The sequence below is a fragment of the Mytilus trossulus genome, chromosome 12, assembly GCF_036588685.1.
Source record: "Mytilus trossulus isolate FHL-02 chromosome 12, PNRI_Mtr1.1.1.hap1, whole genome shotgun sequence".
Lineage (NCBI taxonomy): Eukaryota > Metazoa > Mollusca > Bivalvia > Mytilida > Mytilidae > Mytilus > Mytilus trossulus.
In genome coordinates this window covers 17,071,119-17,087,573 of record NC_086384.1, presented here as the reverse complement: position 1 = coordinate 17,087,573, position 16,455 = coordinate 17,071,119, and the positions used below count along the sequence as shown (strand labels likewise).

Below are 16,455 nucleotides of genomic sequence, written 5' to 3'. Positions count from 1 at the left end.
TCTAATCTATATAAACAAAACGAGAAACGAGAAACACGTATATATTACATAAACAAACGACAACTACTGTATATCAGATTCCTGACTTAGGACAGGTGCAAACATTTGCAGCGGGATTAAACGTTTTAATGGATCCAAACCTTCTCCCTTTTTCTGAAACAGTAGCATAACATCACAACATATAAAAACATACGATAAAATATCAATTGGCAGACTTAACTCAATCAAAAAACGTATGATTACACAATGAACGAATAAATTTGATCTGCGATATCTGAATACAAATGCACAGTTATGTGCTGTAGTGAAAAAGATAGTGTTTAAGTCATGGTACTGAGAGGCTATGTACTGGCAGGAGAGACTTGCTCACTCGCCTTTCTTTTACCAAAACGGCATAAGATATCCATAGGACAGTCCCATACACTAGATACATGACTACCCTGTAGTGCGTTAATAAACATGGTAAAAAAGGTTTGAACAACCATATAACAAAATTCACCTTGGAAGAACAAAGCAAACAGTTGGTCTCAATCACAATCAACAACTTTTAGCTGTATAAACAGAAAACTGACGACGTAGTAGACTTTCGTTTAAACGAAAACCCATACAATCAATGGCAACATGGTTCACCATGTTTTATTGGTGTTTTGTTTTGTTATATAGACCTATTTGCCTATATTTGCATCTTCGCTAAGAGTTACGATACACTCCTATACTCTATTGGTGGATTGAGATATAATATTGGAGACAAAAGGCAACGATTTTCACTGGTTGCAGTCGTAACTGGCTGTATCCAATCACCTTTGTTGAGGATGATGGCAACTCCTCCCTGTCGTTGCCGTCTTTTCTACCATATTAAGTTTGGTTCTCATATTCATGATACTTTTCGTGTGACCATCTTCCTTTAAGCTTTTACTTGTCTTAATCATATGCACATACAGCAATCTGCTAGTATATATTTGTTTAGGGGCCAGCTGAAGGAGGCCTCCGGGTGCGGGAATTTCTCGCCACATTGAAGAACTGTTGGTGACCTTCTGCTGTTTTTTTTTTATGTGGTCGTGTTGTTGTATCTTTGACACATTCCCCATTTCCATTCTCAATTTTACCTTTAGTATGATCAATTATAGATGTAGAAAATGTAGTTAATCATTTATCACGTGCTGTTTGTGAAACAAGTCTGTACACCTCAAAACGTACGAAGATATTTAGTGACAATTTTAATGTTTTTTAATCAACTAATAATATAACAGCAGTAACTGCGTATATTTTTACACACATGTTGATGTCCGCAATGTTTATCGTCTTTTACTGCTTCACCAAGCATGTAGACTCTAGACGCTACCACACTGAAAAGAGTTTAAGTGCTATTATTGGTCAGGAATAATGAATTCGGAATGGGCATGACTTTAATCAACCAATAGATGGCGCAACATTGTTATCTCAAATGTTGGCTTAATCTGTCAAGGGTGAAGAGGAGAGGAGTAGATCGTTACACTTGGCTAGAAAAGATGCTCTATTCGATTTAACAACATTTAACCTTGCTTGCACACTGCAAACACATTTATGCTGGCCTTGATGTGATTTTGATACAAAGCATGTATGTGATATTCACAGCATATGCATACTATGATGATATTTAATTTAAAATGCAGCCTGATCTCAAAAAGAGGACTGTAATTTACTAGAAATAGTATTTGTGGATTATAATTTGTATATGATGTACAATGCATATAATAATTTGATTTTGTAAGCACGGCAATTGATTTTTAAGCGTGCATCGAATTTAAAGTCAGCCAATTTAAAATTTACACTGATGAGTTAAAGTCAAATGAAACGAGTTGTAAAAAATAATGTTTATCCAATTCTTGAATCAATGCATGTTCAATTCATAAACTTAGTCCTCTGTGCACGATTTTCTCATTTTTTACGCAAAATATATCGTATAAACGTCAATTTTATTTTCTCTCTGTTTGTTTTGATTTAACAAATATGGCTGCTCATTAAATGTCGTGTTTTGAAACTGAAGTCTTCAGATTGTCACCTTATAGAAAAACAAATAACAAAATATGGGTATTGAGCACGTATTTAACATGTACAATCAGATACTTGTTTATTTTAATGACAGATCCATGCGCATTGCGATCACCGAATTTTTACGAGGAGGGTTACGCTCAGGTTACTATGCATACGGAAAATATGTCGACAAATTGCTTCCTAAAAGGAAGCAATTAAAACTGCGTAAACTGCTTATAAATGTGGACAAATTAAAGAATTTTCCTCAGAAAACAAATATATGTACATAAGTTGTATAATGAAAACTATCCATTTAGTTGTAAAAAATATATGAATATTTTTTTTATTTGAGGTTTCTTATGACTCTAAATTAAATTGCAACCCTACCTGATATAGGTAGAACGTAGGGTAGAAAAAAGTGAAATATATAGATAACAAATGCTATCACATGATATTGCACTTCCTTGTCGTAGTCGGCTAGACCTTTTCGTTTATTATTGTCGGTTTCATGAATACAATCTACTGGGTAAGTTAACTTTACATGTACGTGATATTGAGATTTACATCATTTTCAAGATGATGAATCGAAAAAGAATATATAACGAGTAAGCACTAATCTGTGAATACGCCACTTTGTCTTTTTTAGTCAATCATAAAGACATTCATCATACATATCATATACGGTATAGTACTTCAAATAAACAGGTCTCTGTTCGTCTACATTATTTAATTTTCATTTGTATATCGTCTTTTATTTTTAACAGTATCTATACTATTAAACGAGAAGACCTCATTTTGTGTGTCGTTTCTCTTCCTCTCACGACGAGTTAATCATCATGCCTCAGGTACAATACATAGTCGCACTATACTTATAGAAAGTATTTCTTTATACAATTTTAACTATTACACTTGACTATCAAAATATATATATATTCTTTAATATGTTATCTCATCCGAAATTTTTGAATTTTATGCATTTTAAATGCATAATTTGTTTTTTATGTATATTATTTTCCAACTCTATGTAACCTTTGTACTTGCATGGTTTTATGAGAATAAACTATCTATCTACCCATTTGTCATCCATTCTTATGACTATTCAGTTTGGGTTAATTTGGGAGAAAAACGAAAGTTAATGCGTCCGAATATTGCTTCCGTTATCAATCCGTCTTTCATATCACACATACTTCCGGTTTAAAACCATTTAGAACCAATCGTATGATAGATAACAAAAATGAAAAATAAACAAGCCAATCAGAGCGTTGTCCTTATCGTGGTTTTTTGATATCGGAAGAACCACTACTTTTATACTTCGGTTTTAACTTTTAAACATAGTTTTCAGAAGATCTCGGACGTGGAAAGAACAGTTATTTTTGCGTTTATTTACATGTATACTATGATTAATACTACGATAATATATAGAGACTGTCTATATAATATAGCACTGAGTTTTCGTCATCAAACCGACTGTTAAGTCAGACGTGACTACCGGGGAATATAACAGAAAACAAAATGATAGCGGAATTTGAAAAAAGAGGGCTTAGAAATACTTTCCTGTCTCCATGTACCTTTATGACATTTGATATCATTTCTTAAATTCTCCAGACATAATTATTTTTTACAAAAATTCAGCTTAAATAGTTAACATACTTTCAACCAAGCTTAAAATGTCCGCAATTTCGCTTTTAAATGTAAGTCAAACATAACTACCGCTTTTAAACTTTCACATAAATTTCATAAGAGTACTCGAGGACAGGACAATAATTATTGCGTTAATAGGAATTCTCTAAATAATATAGCAGTGATTTTCCAGGAGATCAAATTCATAGTTGGGTCAAAATCTTTAATTGTTTTTACATAGGCCGTAATGGTAACGTTTTCTTCTGTTGCTCAGTCCATATCGTTAACTTGGATATGTGTGATGGCTCGTTTCGAAGCTGTAACATTTCACATGTGTGGTTAAATTTTCGGGGTACGAAGTGAGATAACTTTTCCCGTAAATAAGCAAACCCCGAACATCCTGTTGTGATGCGGCTCCTTGTGGTAAAATATCCCCTTTTCAACACAATAATTTCTTTGAAAATTTAATACTTTGAACACATTCAATAGCTTTATAGTTTTTACATATGTATTCTATGTTCCTCTTCTTTTCTAATCACCACCAATAATAAAGTTCAGTCATTTGTTAAAAATAGAAACATGTCCAATATCACTACACAGTGATTTTTTCTTTACACGTTCCTCATTTCATGGCGCATTAGAGATGTTGTTTCAGTTAATAGCAAATATACTTTTCTTTTAATAGTATACGTATGTTCATAGTATACAGAAACGCGAAAATAATGGAATTTGACAGAAAAAAAGAACTTTGGACTTTGGAAACAAGGGAGAGGATTTAAAATGTTTCCAAGGACCTAAGAACTTTGATACCTTTTTTGAAATTTTCCAGATAAGAGATTTGACTGAAATTCTCCAGACACAAAATATTACAAGCTCTAATGCCCGCGATTTCGCACGTATGTTCTAGAATTTTTGAAACTATCAAAAAAGACACAACCCATGATTTGTAAAATTAGGTATTTACCTCCCTTTTATTTCAAAGCATATTTTTATTGCGTTATCTACCTCAATGCAAATATGTCGAGTCACATGACCCTACATCTATTTAAATACGAAATACTGAAATTATAATATAAACTTATAATTTCAATGATTTTCATCTATTTATTGCTCATTTGATCCCACAAACGATTTCAAATGCTACAAAACTTAGTAATATTGAATGCTCATTCGAAGTTATATACCAAACTGTTTATGATTGATTTGATCAGTTTCCAGAGTTATCTTTAACAAAAAATGTCAATGATATTACCAATAACTAGTTACTTCTAGACTTTATGCAATTTTCTCTAATTCTTACGCGATTTTTTTCTTTTCCTGACATGTTGATTATTTTTATTTAATCAACGTATGGTTCGTTTGATCGCAGTTCGTCATTGGTCGAAATATGATTATGACGTCGAATTTTCAAACTTTCCTCTAACTTTCCCATAGTTGCAACATGAAAAAAGGCGGCCATACCTGTAACGTCACATAGAAAGAACACATCCTGTTGCTGATCATTTGAACAGAAGTAATTGTTCGCCAGTATATTGTTTAAAAATCATTAGAGAAACAGATTTCACCATCATATCTCATGTAATACGAAATATATCTTGTGTAATACGACATGTATACACTCTTGACAGCTATTTATAACGCTCGGCCAGCCTAGCATTTTTAATTTAAAAAATGAACTGTCACGAGTGAATATATATCGTATCACAATCGATGCAGTGGTACAATCTATATACATGCACCAATTAAATGTTTAATATAAATACTATACTTCTAGTGAGCACATACTTAAAACTTTTCGTTCAATCAAATTGGTTGAATTTGCCTTCTAACTTTCATAGTACATACTTTTCGTGTACTAAGTAACTACGCATGAATGACAACAAGGATAAGTTTTCATTGTATCGTAATCAAGATTATCTTATCTTGAAGATATTGAAATACAAATTGCTACTGACTATTTAAAAAAAATGTTGTATTCCAAATTAAACTAAATAGTTTGTATAAACTAGTTTTCAAATAAATTTTTAAACATCCATCTATTTCATCTTTGGATCAAAAATATTTTTGACAAATAAAATATTATTGTGTTTCAATTAAATAAAGAGTAACACATGTAGTTCTTTATGACTTGATTTTAGGACAATGCCATCTAAAACTGTAATCATTTATATTATCTTCCGTGTAATGACTTTGTACCCAAAAATAGAGTGAACCATGAAACCTTGTACAGGGAAATAAAAGCAATTTGATCTATTTCGTCATGAATTGATTGGTTATTGGATGCTTAATGTCAAGTGACAGATATGTCATGCATGTAAACTATTCACTAGACTACCTTTCGGTGCATAAAAGAGGCAGATCCGTTTTTAATTTTTAAAGGGGTTCCGACCAAAATTAAGGGGGAGGGGTTCAACTGTATGTTCTTATTCAAAGCATTGAACATCCCAAAAAATAAGCGTTTTCCACCACCTCTTTCGGGATCTGCCACTGCAAACTATCTATAGGTTTAAAAAAATATCATGTATAGTAAAACACAGTTTTATACAAATATACCAATAAACATACTTACACCAGCAACTACAATGTTTTCATTCTGGAGTCAATATCTTACAACGATAACAGTGAGTAGATTTACAAAACTACGTAAATGAGCTACAGCTAGTCATCCATAACATATCAATAGACTAATTACAGGATTACTCAAGTTGTAAATATGTGCTAAATCGGATAGTGTATTCATAGTTAGACAATACCAATTTAGAACATATTCACACTTTCGAGTGACCTTACAAAACTATCCTTTCCAGTTGTAATATTCAAACCTAAATAAGAGTTCACTTTTTATAAGGAACTAAATTTAAGAACATAATCACCCCGTCTCGTCCAATGTAAAGTCAGTTTTTTGCCGTTGTAATATTTAAACCTAAATAAGAGTTTACTTTTTATAATGAACTAAAATATAAAACATAGGTAATGATCATTTCAATGGATGAAATCAAATAGCACTGACATAGTTTGTGATGGATAAATTGTTTTTCTTCTGCTTCAGGTACAATTTAATACTTATAAACCTTTAGTTTTTTATAAATTTTAAATAGCAACACGATGTTATATAAATTTCCTGTTTAAAATCTTATTTTTTTTATAAATATAAAACTCTCTGTATGAATATTTGAAATCAGATTATTCAACATTAAATGCTTACTTGTTATTGATAAATTTAAATGTATTGTGTTTCTTCAAAAACAATCATTTGCTTTATATATCAGCAGTATGGTATTGTTGTTTTTTGTTTTGTTTATTCTATATATGTGTGCCATTAGCAAATGCATGAAATTTTACAAAATTCAAAATATTTTTATTTTAATCTTTGCTCTTTCATCATTAATCAGTAGGCTGTTTTCCCAAGGAAAATGTCTTACGGGATCGTACACTTCTGTCTACCTGTGCGAATTTCAAACGCGCAATTTTACATCAGTAATGAAAACCTTCTATCCTTTACGAGTAGACTTTACCTAGATAAATTAAGTCGTATAAGAAAAGCAAAATGAGTATGTTAAATTTGATGTATGCCTTTTTGTGCTTCTTTGTTACATTTGTTGTTTTTATAGTGATATTAAGATGATAACACAATACTGACTGCTGTACCCCTATTTTTGACATTTTTACTCTTTGAGTATGTTTATTTGTTCATACATCGTTGACAATGTAATGGAATTTGATGCGACTGTCATACAAGTGAGAGGTTTAGCTAGCTATAAAACCAGTTTTAATCCACCATTTTCTACATTAGAAAATGCCTGTACCAAGTCAGGAATTTGACAGTTGTTATCCATTCGTTTGATGTGTTTGGACTTTTGATTTTGCCTTTTGATTTTGGATTTTCCTTTTTGAATTTTCCTCGGAGTTCCGTATTTTTGTGTTTTTACTTTTTTCGTTAGTGCAGCTATTTTAAAAGAGTTTACTTTCGTAATTAACTGACAATGAAAAGTCATTCATGTATAGTATTTCATAGTGCACGGAAAATCATGTACTATGAAAGTTAGAGGGCAAAAAACTGACTTTTCATTGGACGATAAGGGGTGTTCTAAAGAAAGGTACTCTAATGTTCATAGTATGTACCTTTCTATACACTAACCGACACTTAGATGTTATCACTTTTAAATTTAGTCATATGTGACCTTTCTTTCTTTACACCCTTAGGGCTTTATTCCTTTCATATATATAATATGACAATCATTAATTGTGTATGACATGAGATTAAATCTAAAATAAGAATTTTTATTCGATTGCTCTGATTAAATTGAAAACAAAGAATATATGTTGATAAAACATTGATATTACCTTCATATATCAAAATACATATGAATGATTTGTTGAAGTCCAATTTCAAACCGACCGATCAGTTAGTTTGAACATAAGTTTCAAAAAGGGGGGAGAAGTATTCGTAAAAAATTATGAACTGCTAGTGTTGTCCCTGAGTTAACAAAACCATGTAACTGAAGAATTTCCAAAGCCTGACAAACAGAATTACATTTGTTTTCCATGAGACTTGGGTTTTCCCCTGTGTGGTATAGTTATACTATTTATAAGTTCAAGACTGGTTAGTGAGAGTAGTTGTATAACGAGTTCTTGATTTTGGTTATAAATAAGATGGGTAAAATATGCAAATGGAATACTTTGGCGGTTTAAAAGGTGGGATCCCATTATATTATATAAAGAACATTTGGATGTGTCATTTATCGAAAATGCTCACAGTAACTACGACATTTTGCAGTTTATTGTGTCATAAGAATGTATATGATATAAAATACCAAGTTTTATTTCAGTCCATTTAAATGGACAAATTTGTTTGTACTTATAATATGTTGGTTTATAATGTTATTTTAAAAACATTACTTATCACGAGTTAAACATGTTTGCGGGCTCTTCTTCGCCTTACCATGTCAGACATGTAAGATTTAGACAATAAAATCAGGTTGATTAAGTGGTTTTATTTCAAATCAATAACAAACTATAAAGAAATCATTATTCCAAGATAGCTTCCTTTTGAATTTGAGGATGGAATTCTGCTGCTAATATTGTGAGCTGTACAATTTAGACATATTTTCAATTCTAGAACACACCACACTAAATCATTACATATGAAGTAAAATATTTGAAAGAATTAAGTGATTCTATACACGATGCATTTATACAATATTACTGCCATTGTATATAAAATGCGAATCCAGTTTGTTCATTTTCACTGTTATATGCGAGTATGTCTAGTATTTTAGAATACAGGATGACGGGGAAAAATTGCGTTTGTTTATTTTTTGAAAATAAAAGGAATTTAAATGTATGTTTTAACACAATTAAATAAGAATATAAGTTTCTTATGTATAATCACAAGATTAAAGTCCAAAAAAGTGTATAAAGCAGCTGAATCCATAATATCGTTGACTGGATGCTATTCATTTTAACTATAGTTGCGATGAATTATCACTGAAAGTGCAATCATTTCTGATGTGGAATTTTTGCAGGTGCGATGAATTTTTATTATCATTTGATATGATAATTCGACATGCAACAACTGAAAATAGTCTTAAAAAATTACTTTAATACTGATGTTATTTAAAAAAGCAAGCTGGTTGTAGATGATTACTTGAATATACACGGGTATAACCAACTTATGGTAGAATTCGGATATTGTGTTCTGTTCTTAAATATTTTTTCTGTACTTAATTTTATTTTTTATTTTTTTTTTGCAATAGTTCTGTACCGTTCTTAAGTAAAACATTTAGAACATAGTTATGAGAAATTCAAACATATATCAAGGTGAATCGATTGTTGCTCGAACTTTCTTTACTGTATAAGATGTACATAAAATTGAAATTAAAAAAAATAATTATACCGCCATCCAGACGTCAAATGTATAGCAATTGTTTGTGCTAGACGACAACGTTACCACTCATCAGTCGTGAAATGAAGATCTTTATGCGACTTCTCTTAAGTTTGATTTTCATAGATGCATCTATAAGCGCTATTTTCATAATGCTTGTAATAAACGGTTTGGATGTCTTTTTTTGCTTTTTTAGTATAAATGTGTGCTCTATCTCAATTACAATTCCTAGGCAAACATGAATACAAACCAAGCAAGCAAGTCTTAAGTATGTTCTGTATATTTAGACCGAAATCGTAAACCACTTGTTATTGTAGAAAATAAGTTAAGAATCATTTTCAAAAATGTCCTAGGGGCCGGGGGGAGGACCCTAACCCTCTTAGCAGGTTCGGATCACTGCGTAAAAAAGGATTGTTTTTGATTGGCCCTGGTAAAAATTACAAGTTAATTTCCCTTGAAAAATTTACAGGTTATTTTGCATGGAAAAAAATACAAGTGACTTTGGCTCAATGTAAATGACACAGCTATTAACAACTATAGGTAACCGTACGGTCTTCAACAATGAGCAATAAATGCCATTTTTACGGTATTTATTGATATATTACTTCAGACTTTTACTCACAAAGTATGCATATATAATCAATCCTTCTGACTTCATAAATTCTGTTAGAAAGTCGGCTAAATTACGACTTTAGATGATGAGAATGTATTAAAATCCGTTTGTGAAAATGCATCGCATATACAACAGTAATGAATTGCTCTGTAGTGAAAATGAAATTTTGATATCGTTATTCAACAGTAAACATGAATTGCATTAAAAGAACAACAAATTGGAATATCAACAAGCTGAACAACAAAGCCTGTTTTAAGTTATACTACATTATTAATCATGTTAAAAGGTACATTTTTCTACAAACGAAACTTGACTGCTACTTTTAAAACTCTTGTACACTCTGTTCGATAACTATTCTTAATACTTATCTATCAGTGTATCAATTTTATACCTGGATAGCTTTAGGGTCCGCATCAAATACATTTATCATGAATTTATGAAACCAGTACATATTGTTTATTATTTCTTATTTTATTAAAAAATCGTGAATTTGTCTTATATCTATTTATCATTCTACATGAGTAATTCATCACGGATACAGTGAAAATGGCATTTCAGGATTCGCACATTACATAAACTGATAACAAAGACTTTTTATTGATTTGTAATAATAATTGATAAACTTGAACGTAATGTGGGCTTGAATCCAAACCGAAATTGTGATCTGTCATATTTTAAATTCGAACTTTGAAAGGGTTTTTATTGTAATTTCAGTTATAGTTTTAAAACCAAGTCAGGAATATGACAGTTCTTGTCCATTCGTTTTTTATGCGTTTTGATATTTGATTTTGCCATGTTATTATGGACTTTCCGAATTGATTTTCTCAGTTCAGTATTTTTGTGATTTACTTTTTACTGTTCTATACGCTCCTTGATATGACAATCTTACTATCTGTGTTACTAGAAAAGAAAAAAAGTTACTGCGAGCAACTAAACTTAAACCTATATCTAGAATTTTGTTTTATTAATTATTATACCAAGGATTTAGTAAAGAAATGTTTCAAATTCAGACGATCATGGCAGTGGAATTTCAAGGCCACTATTGCACACATGCTTCAGGTATCCATTCATTAACAAAAGTTAGTACATAGACACTGAATAAAGAACAACGATTAAGAATATAAACTGGTATCAATAATTTACTTCCTCCCCCTAAAGTAGATCAATCAAGTACGTCAAAAACGAAGAAGATATGTGTCGATTTTAACATTATGGACTAAATATTACCAGCAGAAAAACTGTCCATATATAAGTAAATTAAAACAAATTCTAAAGTATTTTTGTACGAACATTACGTGTTTCCTGCGCCTATATTATAGTTATTGATAGTTTTTCTTAATTTTATCGTAATCAATACTTTAATTAAAAACAGACAATAATTGTTTTTTTTTTACTGAAAACAAAGTGGTAGTCTTAGCGCCATCACTGTTTAGTATCCTTTCAATGAAAGACCTTAGGTGCACAATATTTATACAGCGTTATTTTTTCTCTTACTAACATGTTAGTCCTGTCTACATACTGAAACAGACAGTTTACCAACATGCATGTTCCAAGTCAGGAACCTGTAATTCGGTTGCTGATGTTTGTTTAAAAGTGTTACATCGTTGATTTTCGTTCAATTTTTTGGCATTAAATAATGTCGTTAGTTTTTTCGTTTGAATTGTTTTTAGATTGTCATTTTAGGGCCTTTAATAACTTACTAAAAATGCAATTTGGGCTTTGCTCAGTATTTACGGACGAACAGTGAACTATAGTTGTTAATTTCTGTTTCATTTGGTCCCTTATGGAGATGTGTCTCATCGGCAATCACACCACATCTTCTTTTTTATACATAGTCATATATGTTTACAGCGCAATAAAATATTTAGGCGCTTGCCTACAGTTTATGCATTACAAAGTTAGAATTCCATTGTGTTTTTTTGAAAATTGTTCTTATGAAAATGTTTTCTTTTTCTATATTTTTTTTAATATCCGTTTCAACAGGCCAGATGGCGACAGCAGAACCCTCATGTGATGTCTGTCAACTCCAGAATATCTCTAAATCAGCAGCATCATGGTGTTCCGAATGTGAAGAAGCTATTTGTATCGAATGCGATGATCTTCACAGCCGTAGGAAATCAACAAAGAATCATAAAACAATAGCGATTAGAGACTACCAAAAGCTTCCGCAATATGCACTAGAAATCAAACACCGCTGCAGTATACACGAAGAGAAATATGAATTTTATTGCACCAACCATGTTTCTCTATGCTGTGTCAAATGTGTAAAACAAGATCATAAAAAATGTGAGATCGATTCTCTTCGAGATGTTGTACAAAATATAAAAACATCGTCATCTGTAACAAATATCGAGCAAAATTTGTCTGAAATTCAAACCATTTTTCAAAAGATAAGGTACGAAAAAAGAAGTAACTTAAAGCATATTGACGAGAAAACTACAACCTACCTGAAAGCAATAGCAGATCTAAGGATACAGATCAATTCTCATCTGGACTCCTTGGAATTAGAAATGACCAAGAACTTAAAAGAGAAGCAGCTTGAGGTGAAGACAACAGTTCAAGGTTTTATTTCTATAATAGATAGTAAAGTTAAAAACGTTGAAAAAGCAATTGAAAACATTATTCAGATGAAAATTCATGCCACAGATTTACAAATATTTTTAGCTCTTCATGAGATCGAAAAGGATGTCGAAAGGGAACTTTCATATATCAAAGACCTTAAAACTAAACCTGAAATGAAAACATTTGATGTACAATTTAAAGTATCAAATGGTCTAAAATCGATGCCAAAAGACGTGAAAATTTGGGGTGATATTTCCATCAAAACTTTTGACAGTCCCGTGTGTACAGATGTTGCTACAGAAAAACAAGCTCAAATCATATTACCTGGCAAAAGAAGAGAATATGTTACAGATATACACTCAATTACCTTAAAGAAAAATACTTCGTTTAAAGTTCAGAGTGAGCATTGCAAGTTGACCGGGTGTGAGATTTTACCTGGTGGGGACGTATTGTTGGTAAATCAGTCAAACAAAACAATTCTGATGTATAATAAAAGTGGGAAGCGTATTAAAAAATTTAAACTGCCATGGACACCTTTCGATATTACCTATATGGATAATGATATGATTGCAATTTCGTTAGTTGAAGAAAAGTTAGTTTGTACCTTTAATACTGAAAACGAGCAATTAGACACAATATACGAGTCTCAGGAGAAGGTATATGGCATAGCATACAAAGACGACAAACTGTTCATACGTAATGGAACTATAAGTATCAGAATTTTATCAGTATCGGGATTATTTATCTCAGACATCGAATTCAGAAGCACTTCAACAGCACATTTGTGCGTTGGAAGTTTTGGTCAGATTTATTATCCAATCGAACGGGAAAAACGTGTAGTATGTTGTGATAGACAAGGGAACACTCAGTGGACAGTAACAAATGATTTACTAACGAAAGTATATGGTATTACATGTGGATTAAACGATGTAGTGTTTGTTGCTGATTATGCTGGTGGTATCACCTTGATATCATCAGACGGCCAACAAAGTAAACGTATCTTAGACACAAGCAGTGGACTCAATCGTCCGTATTGCGTTCAGTTCAGTGATAAATTTAATCAATTGTTAGTTTGTAGAAGTAATGGTCAGGTATTCTTATACGATGTTCAGTAATAACTTACGGACACTATTTAGTAACTAACATGTTGTGCCATTCATTGAAATCTGTTCTATTTACGCATCAATGATATAATTGTGGTTTCAATTTTTAAATATGAAATGGTATTAAAAAAAAAGTCCATACTTGTGTCACAATTATGCGTGTTTGCATATAGGAGAATCACAAGTTTGTGGTAGGTAGGGGCTGCTATTGTATTTTGTTTATAGGCATAGTTTCAATACAAATTTTCAAATGTTGTCATAGGTTGAAGACCCCAAGCTGGAACAGTTTAACTGTTTCATTAACTTGTTAACCTTTCAACGCCAACCAAAACGCGCAAATACACACACGCAGCAAAAAAGACAGAACATGTATCACCACAACACAACAATTAAGCAGCATAACTACATATTTAATAAAAGAATAAAAGGGGTGACCTCAGTGTTCTCCATTGACCAAGGGAAAAATTGAAGTCCATGTTTGTAAAGTATTTTTCAATTATCACCTAAAACGAAGTATACACCTCTAGAAACATGTCAGCAGCGTCTAATGATACGATAATCCAGCGCTTGCATTTTCATTGAAGAAGTTTTGCAGCTAACAATGTAGCGATTGATCCATTAGTCCAAATGTTTAAGATTCAAGTCATCAGTTTTGAAGTTTTTCTGACGCTTTAATGGATGAGATGGCAGTTCTCCTCGCCATGACAAATGATAAGTCCTGGTTTATTTAACATGAAAATGTAGACACCTTATAAATTAAACATTGAGATCCAGGACAATATACAGTTGAATGTAAAAGGAATTTTAATGAATGAAAAGAGACTTAAAATAATGAAGAATCGAATTAGAATACAGATCCTGTGTCCATGCTAACACGGATCAGACAACACTTGGTTTTACTTTCTTTTCTATAATTATATTACCAGCCAATGAAATTCCAGTCTTACAATTTTTTGAAAGTTTGTATTAATCAGAGAGAAAAAAAAAGAGGATTTCGAAAGTTCATTAAAACAGAAAGGAGACGGAGAGTTTTCAGATTTTTGTAAGCAAAGCTTGGTCACATGGTCTGTATGTTAAACAGATTGTATCAAATTAGAGAGACACTTTACTTTGTCAGTATGGGAATGTTCCTACATCAAATCAACATGGCAAAAGTAAAATGAGTAAAGCAAAAAATGGGAAAATATTTTATTTAGAAAAACATGTAAAGAGTTATCACAGACAAAGCGCAAATCAAACAATACAATAAAGAAATAAAAACTTGTTATGTATTTTTATTTTAAAAAGTGTTCTGATAAATATAAATTATCCTTACAAAACATTCACAGACTACAATGCTACAAATGAAATCACAATTCAAATTGCTTAACTAGCTTGATTAAATTATAAACATGCTATGAATTTCTTTCATATATTTCAAAAGAAAGCTGTTAATCAGACATTTAGTAAAGAACGTGTTTCGCGTTGTTGTTAAATACATTTTCTGATATATTAATCTCAGGGACAAAATGCCCTCATTATTACTCCTAGTATTAAAAATTCGATTTTCATATTGAATTATCATATTCCAAACGGAAAATACAATTAGTCTGATAAACAGTTTATAATCATCTATTTTGTTTTAGTCAATCACTTAGCGTGGTAGAATAGATGTTTTAATTATTCATATTGATCTTTTATTTTTATTGATTATTTCACCATACATCATTATTTTATATATAAAAAAGAAAATGTGATTTAATAGCAAATGAGACAACTCTCCACAAGAGACCCAAATGACACAAAAATTAACAACTATAGGTCACCGTACGACCTTCAACAATGAACACTACCCATACCGCAAAGTCAGATATTTATGTGCTTGACAAATTTGATTCTTCTATTTTAGGGATGTGGCATGGTTACCAATGAGCCAACTTAAAAGAAAGACCTAATGATATTAATGCGTTAATCTAAAATGCGCTATGACTTCGTACTTAGTCCGGCCCTTTTTAACTCTTTTTATTTTGAGCGTCACTGAGCAGTCATTTTAGAAGCAAACGCACAAAAGTTTAACCTATGACGATTTTTTTTATCGTTTATCTAGCTGATATAGGTATAGAATTTGAAACTATCAAAATAGATTTAAGAGGTTTCGATACTTCCAAATTAAAAAAAATAAAATATACACATACATCTTTATTAAAAATAAGGTATACAAATACTTCTTTATTTAGAATAATTTACCATGGTAAGAAGTACTGAAACATAAATTAATTTTCCAACAACGTCTACGCTACATATTTTATATTTGATTTGCAAGGGTTTGAATGTATGAATTTTTTTTAGGGTACAGTTGTGTGAAAATAGCAAACTAAAATCAATCCGATCCTTAAAGGCATACAAAAAATGTATTCATAACTTTATTTATATGATTTCAAATTTTTGGCAACCTTGAAATTAACCGGTATCTCAAAAATGATTTATATTGATATATCATATAACATTACAGCATCTTTAAATATTGCACAATCAGGTATCAAAATTAAAATGCTATGAGTTTGATAGCATTAATGTGCATTATTCATAATAAAAATAATAATGAAGTGCATTTAACGAGATTTATACTGTAATGAACAGTTTTGATAAAATAAGATACAAGACGTTGAATTAAAATAGTC

At 31.2% G+C, this 16,455-nt stretch overlaps 1 protein-coding gene across 1 annotated transcript; it reads left to right on the top strand.

The window, feature by feature from the left end:
• Positions 1 to 12,118: 12,118 nt before the first annotated feature.
• On the top strand, positions 12,119 to 13,807 carry LOC134692262 (uncharacterized). The gene has a single exon (XM_063552713.1). The coding sequence runs from the start codon at positions 12,119 to 12,121 to the stop codon at positions 13,805 to 13,807; it is 1,689 nt and encodes a 562-aa protein (XP_063408783.1).
• The last annotated feature ends 2,648 nt before the right edge of the window (positions 13,808 to 16,455 follow it).

What these genes read in the sequence shown, in the direction of transcription:
- LOC134692262 (XM_063552713.1), top strand. Translation starts at nt 12,119, where the DNA reads ATGGCGACAGCAGAACCCTCATGTGATGTCTGTCAACTCCAGAATATC.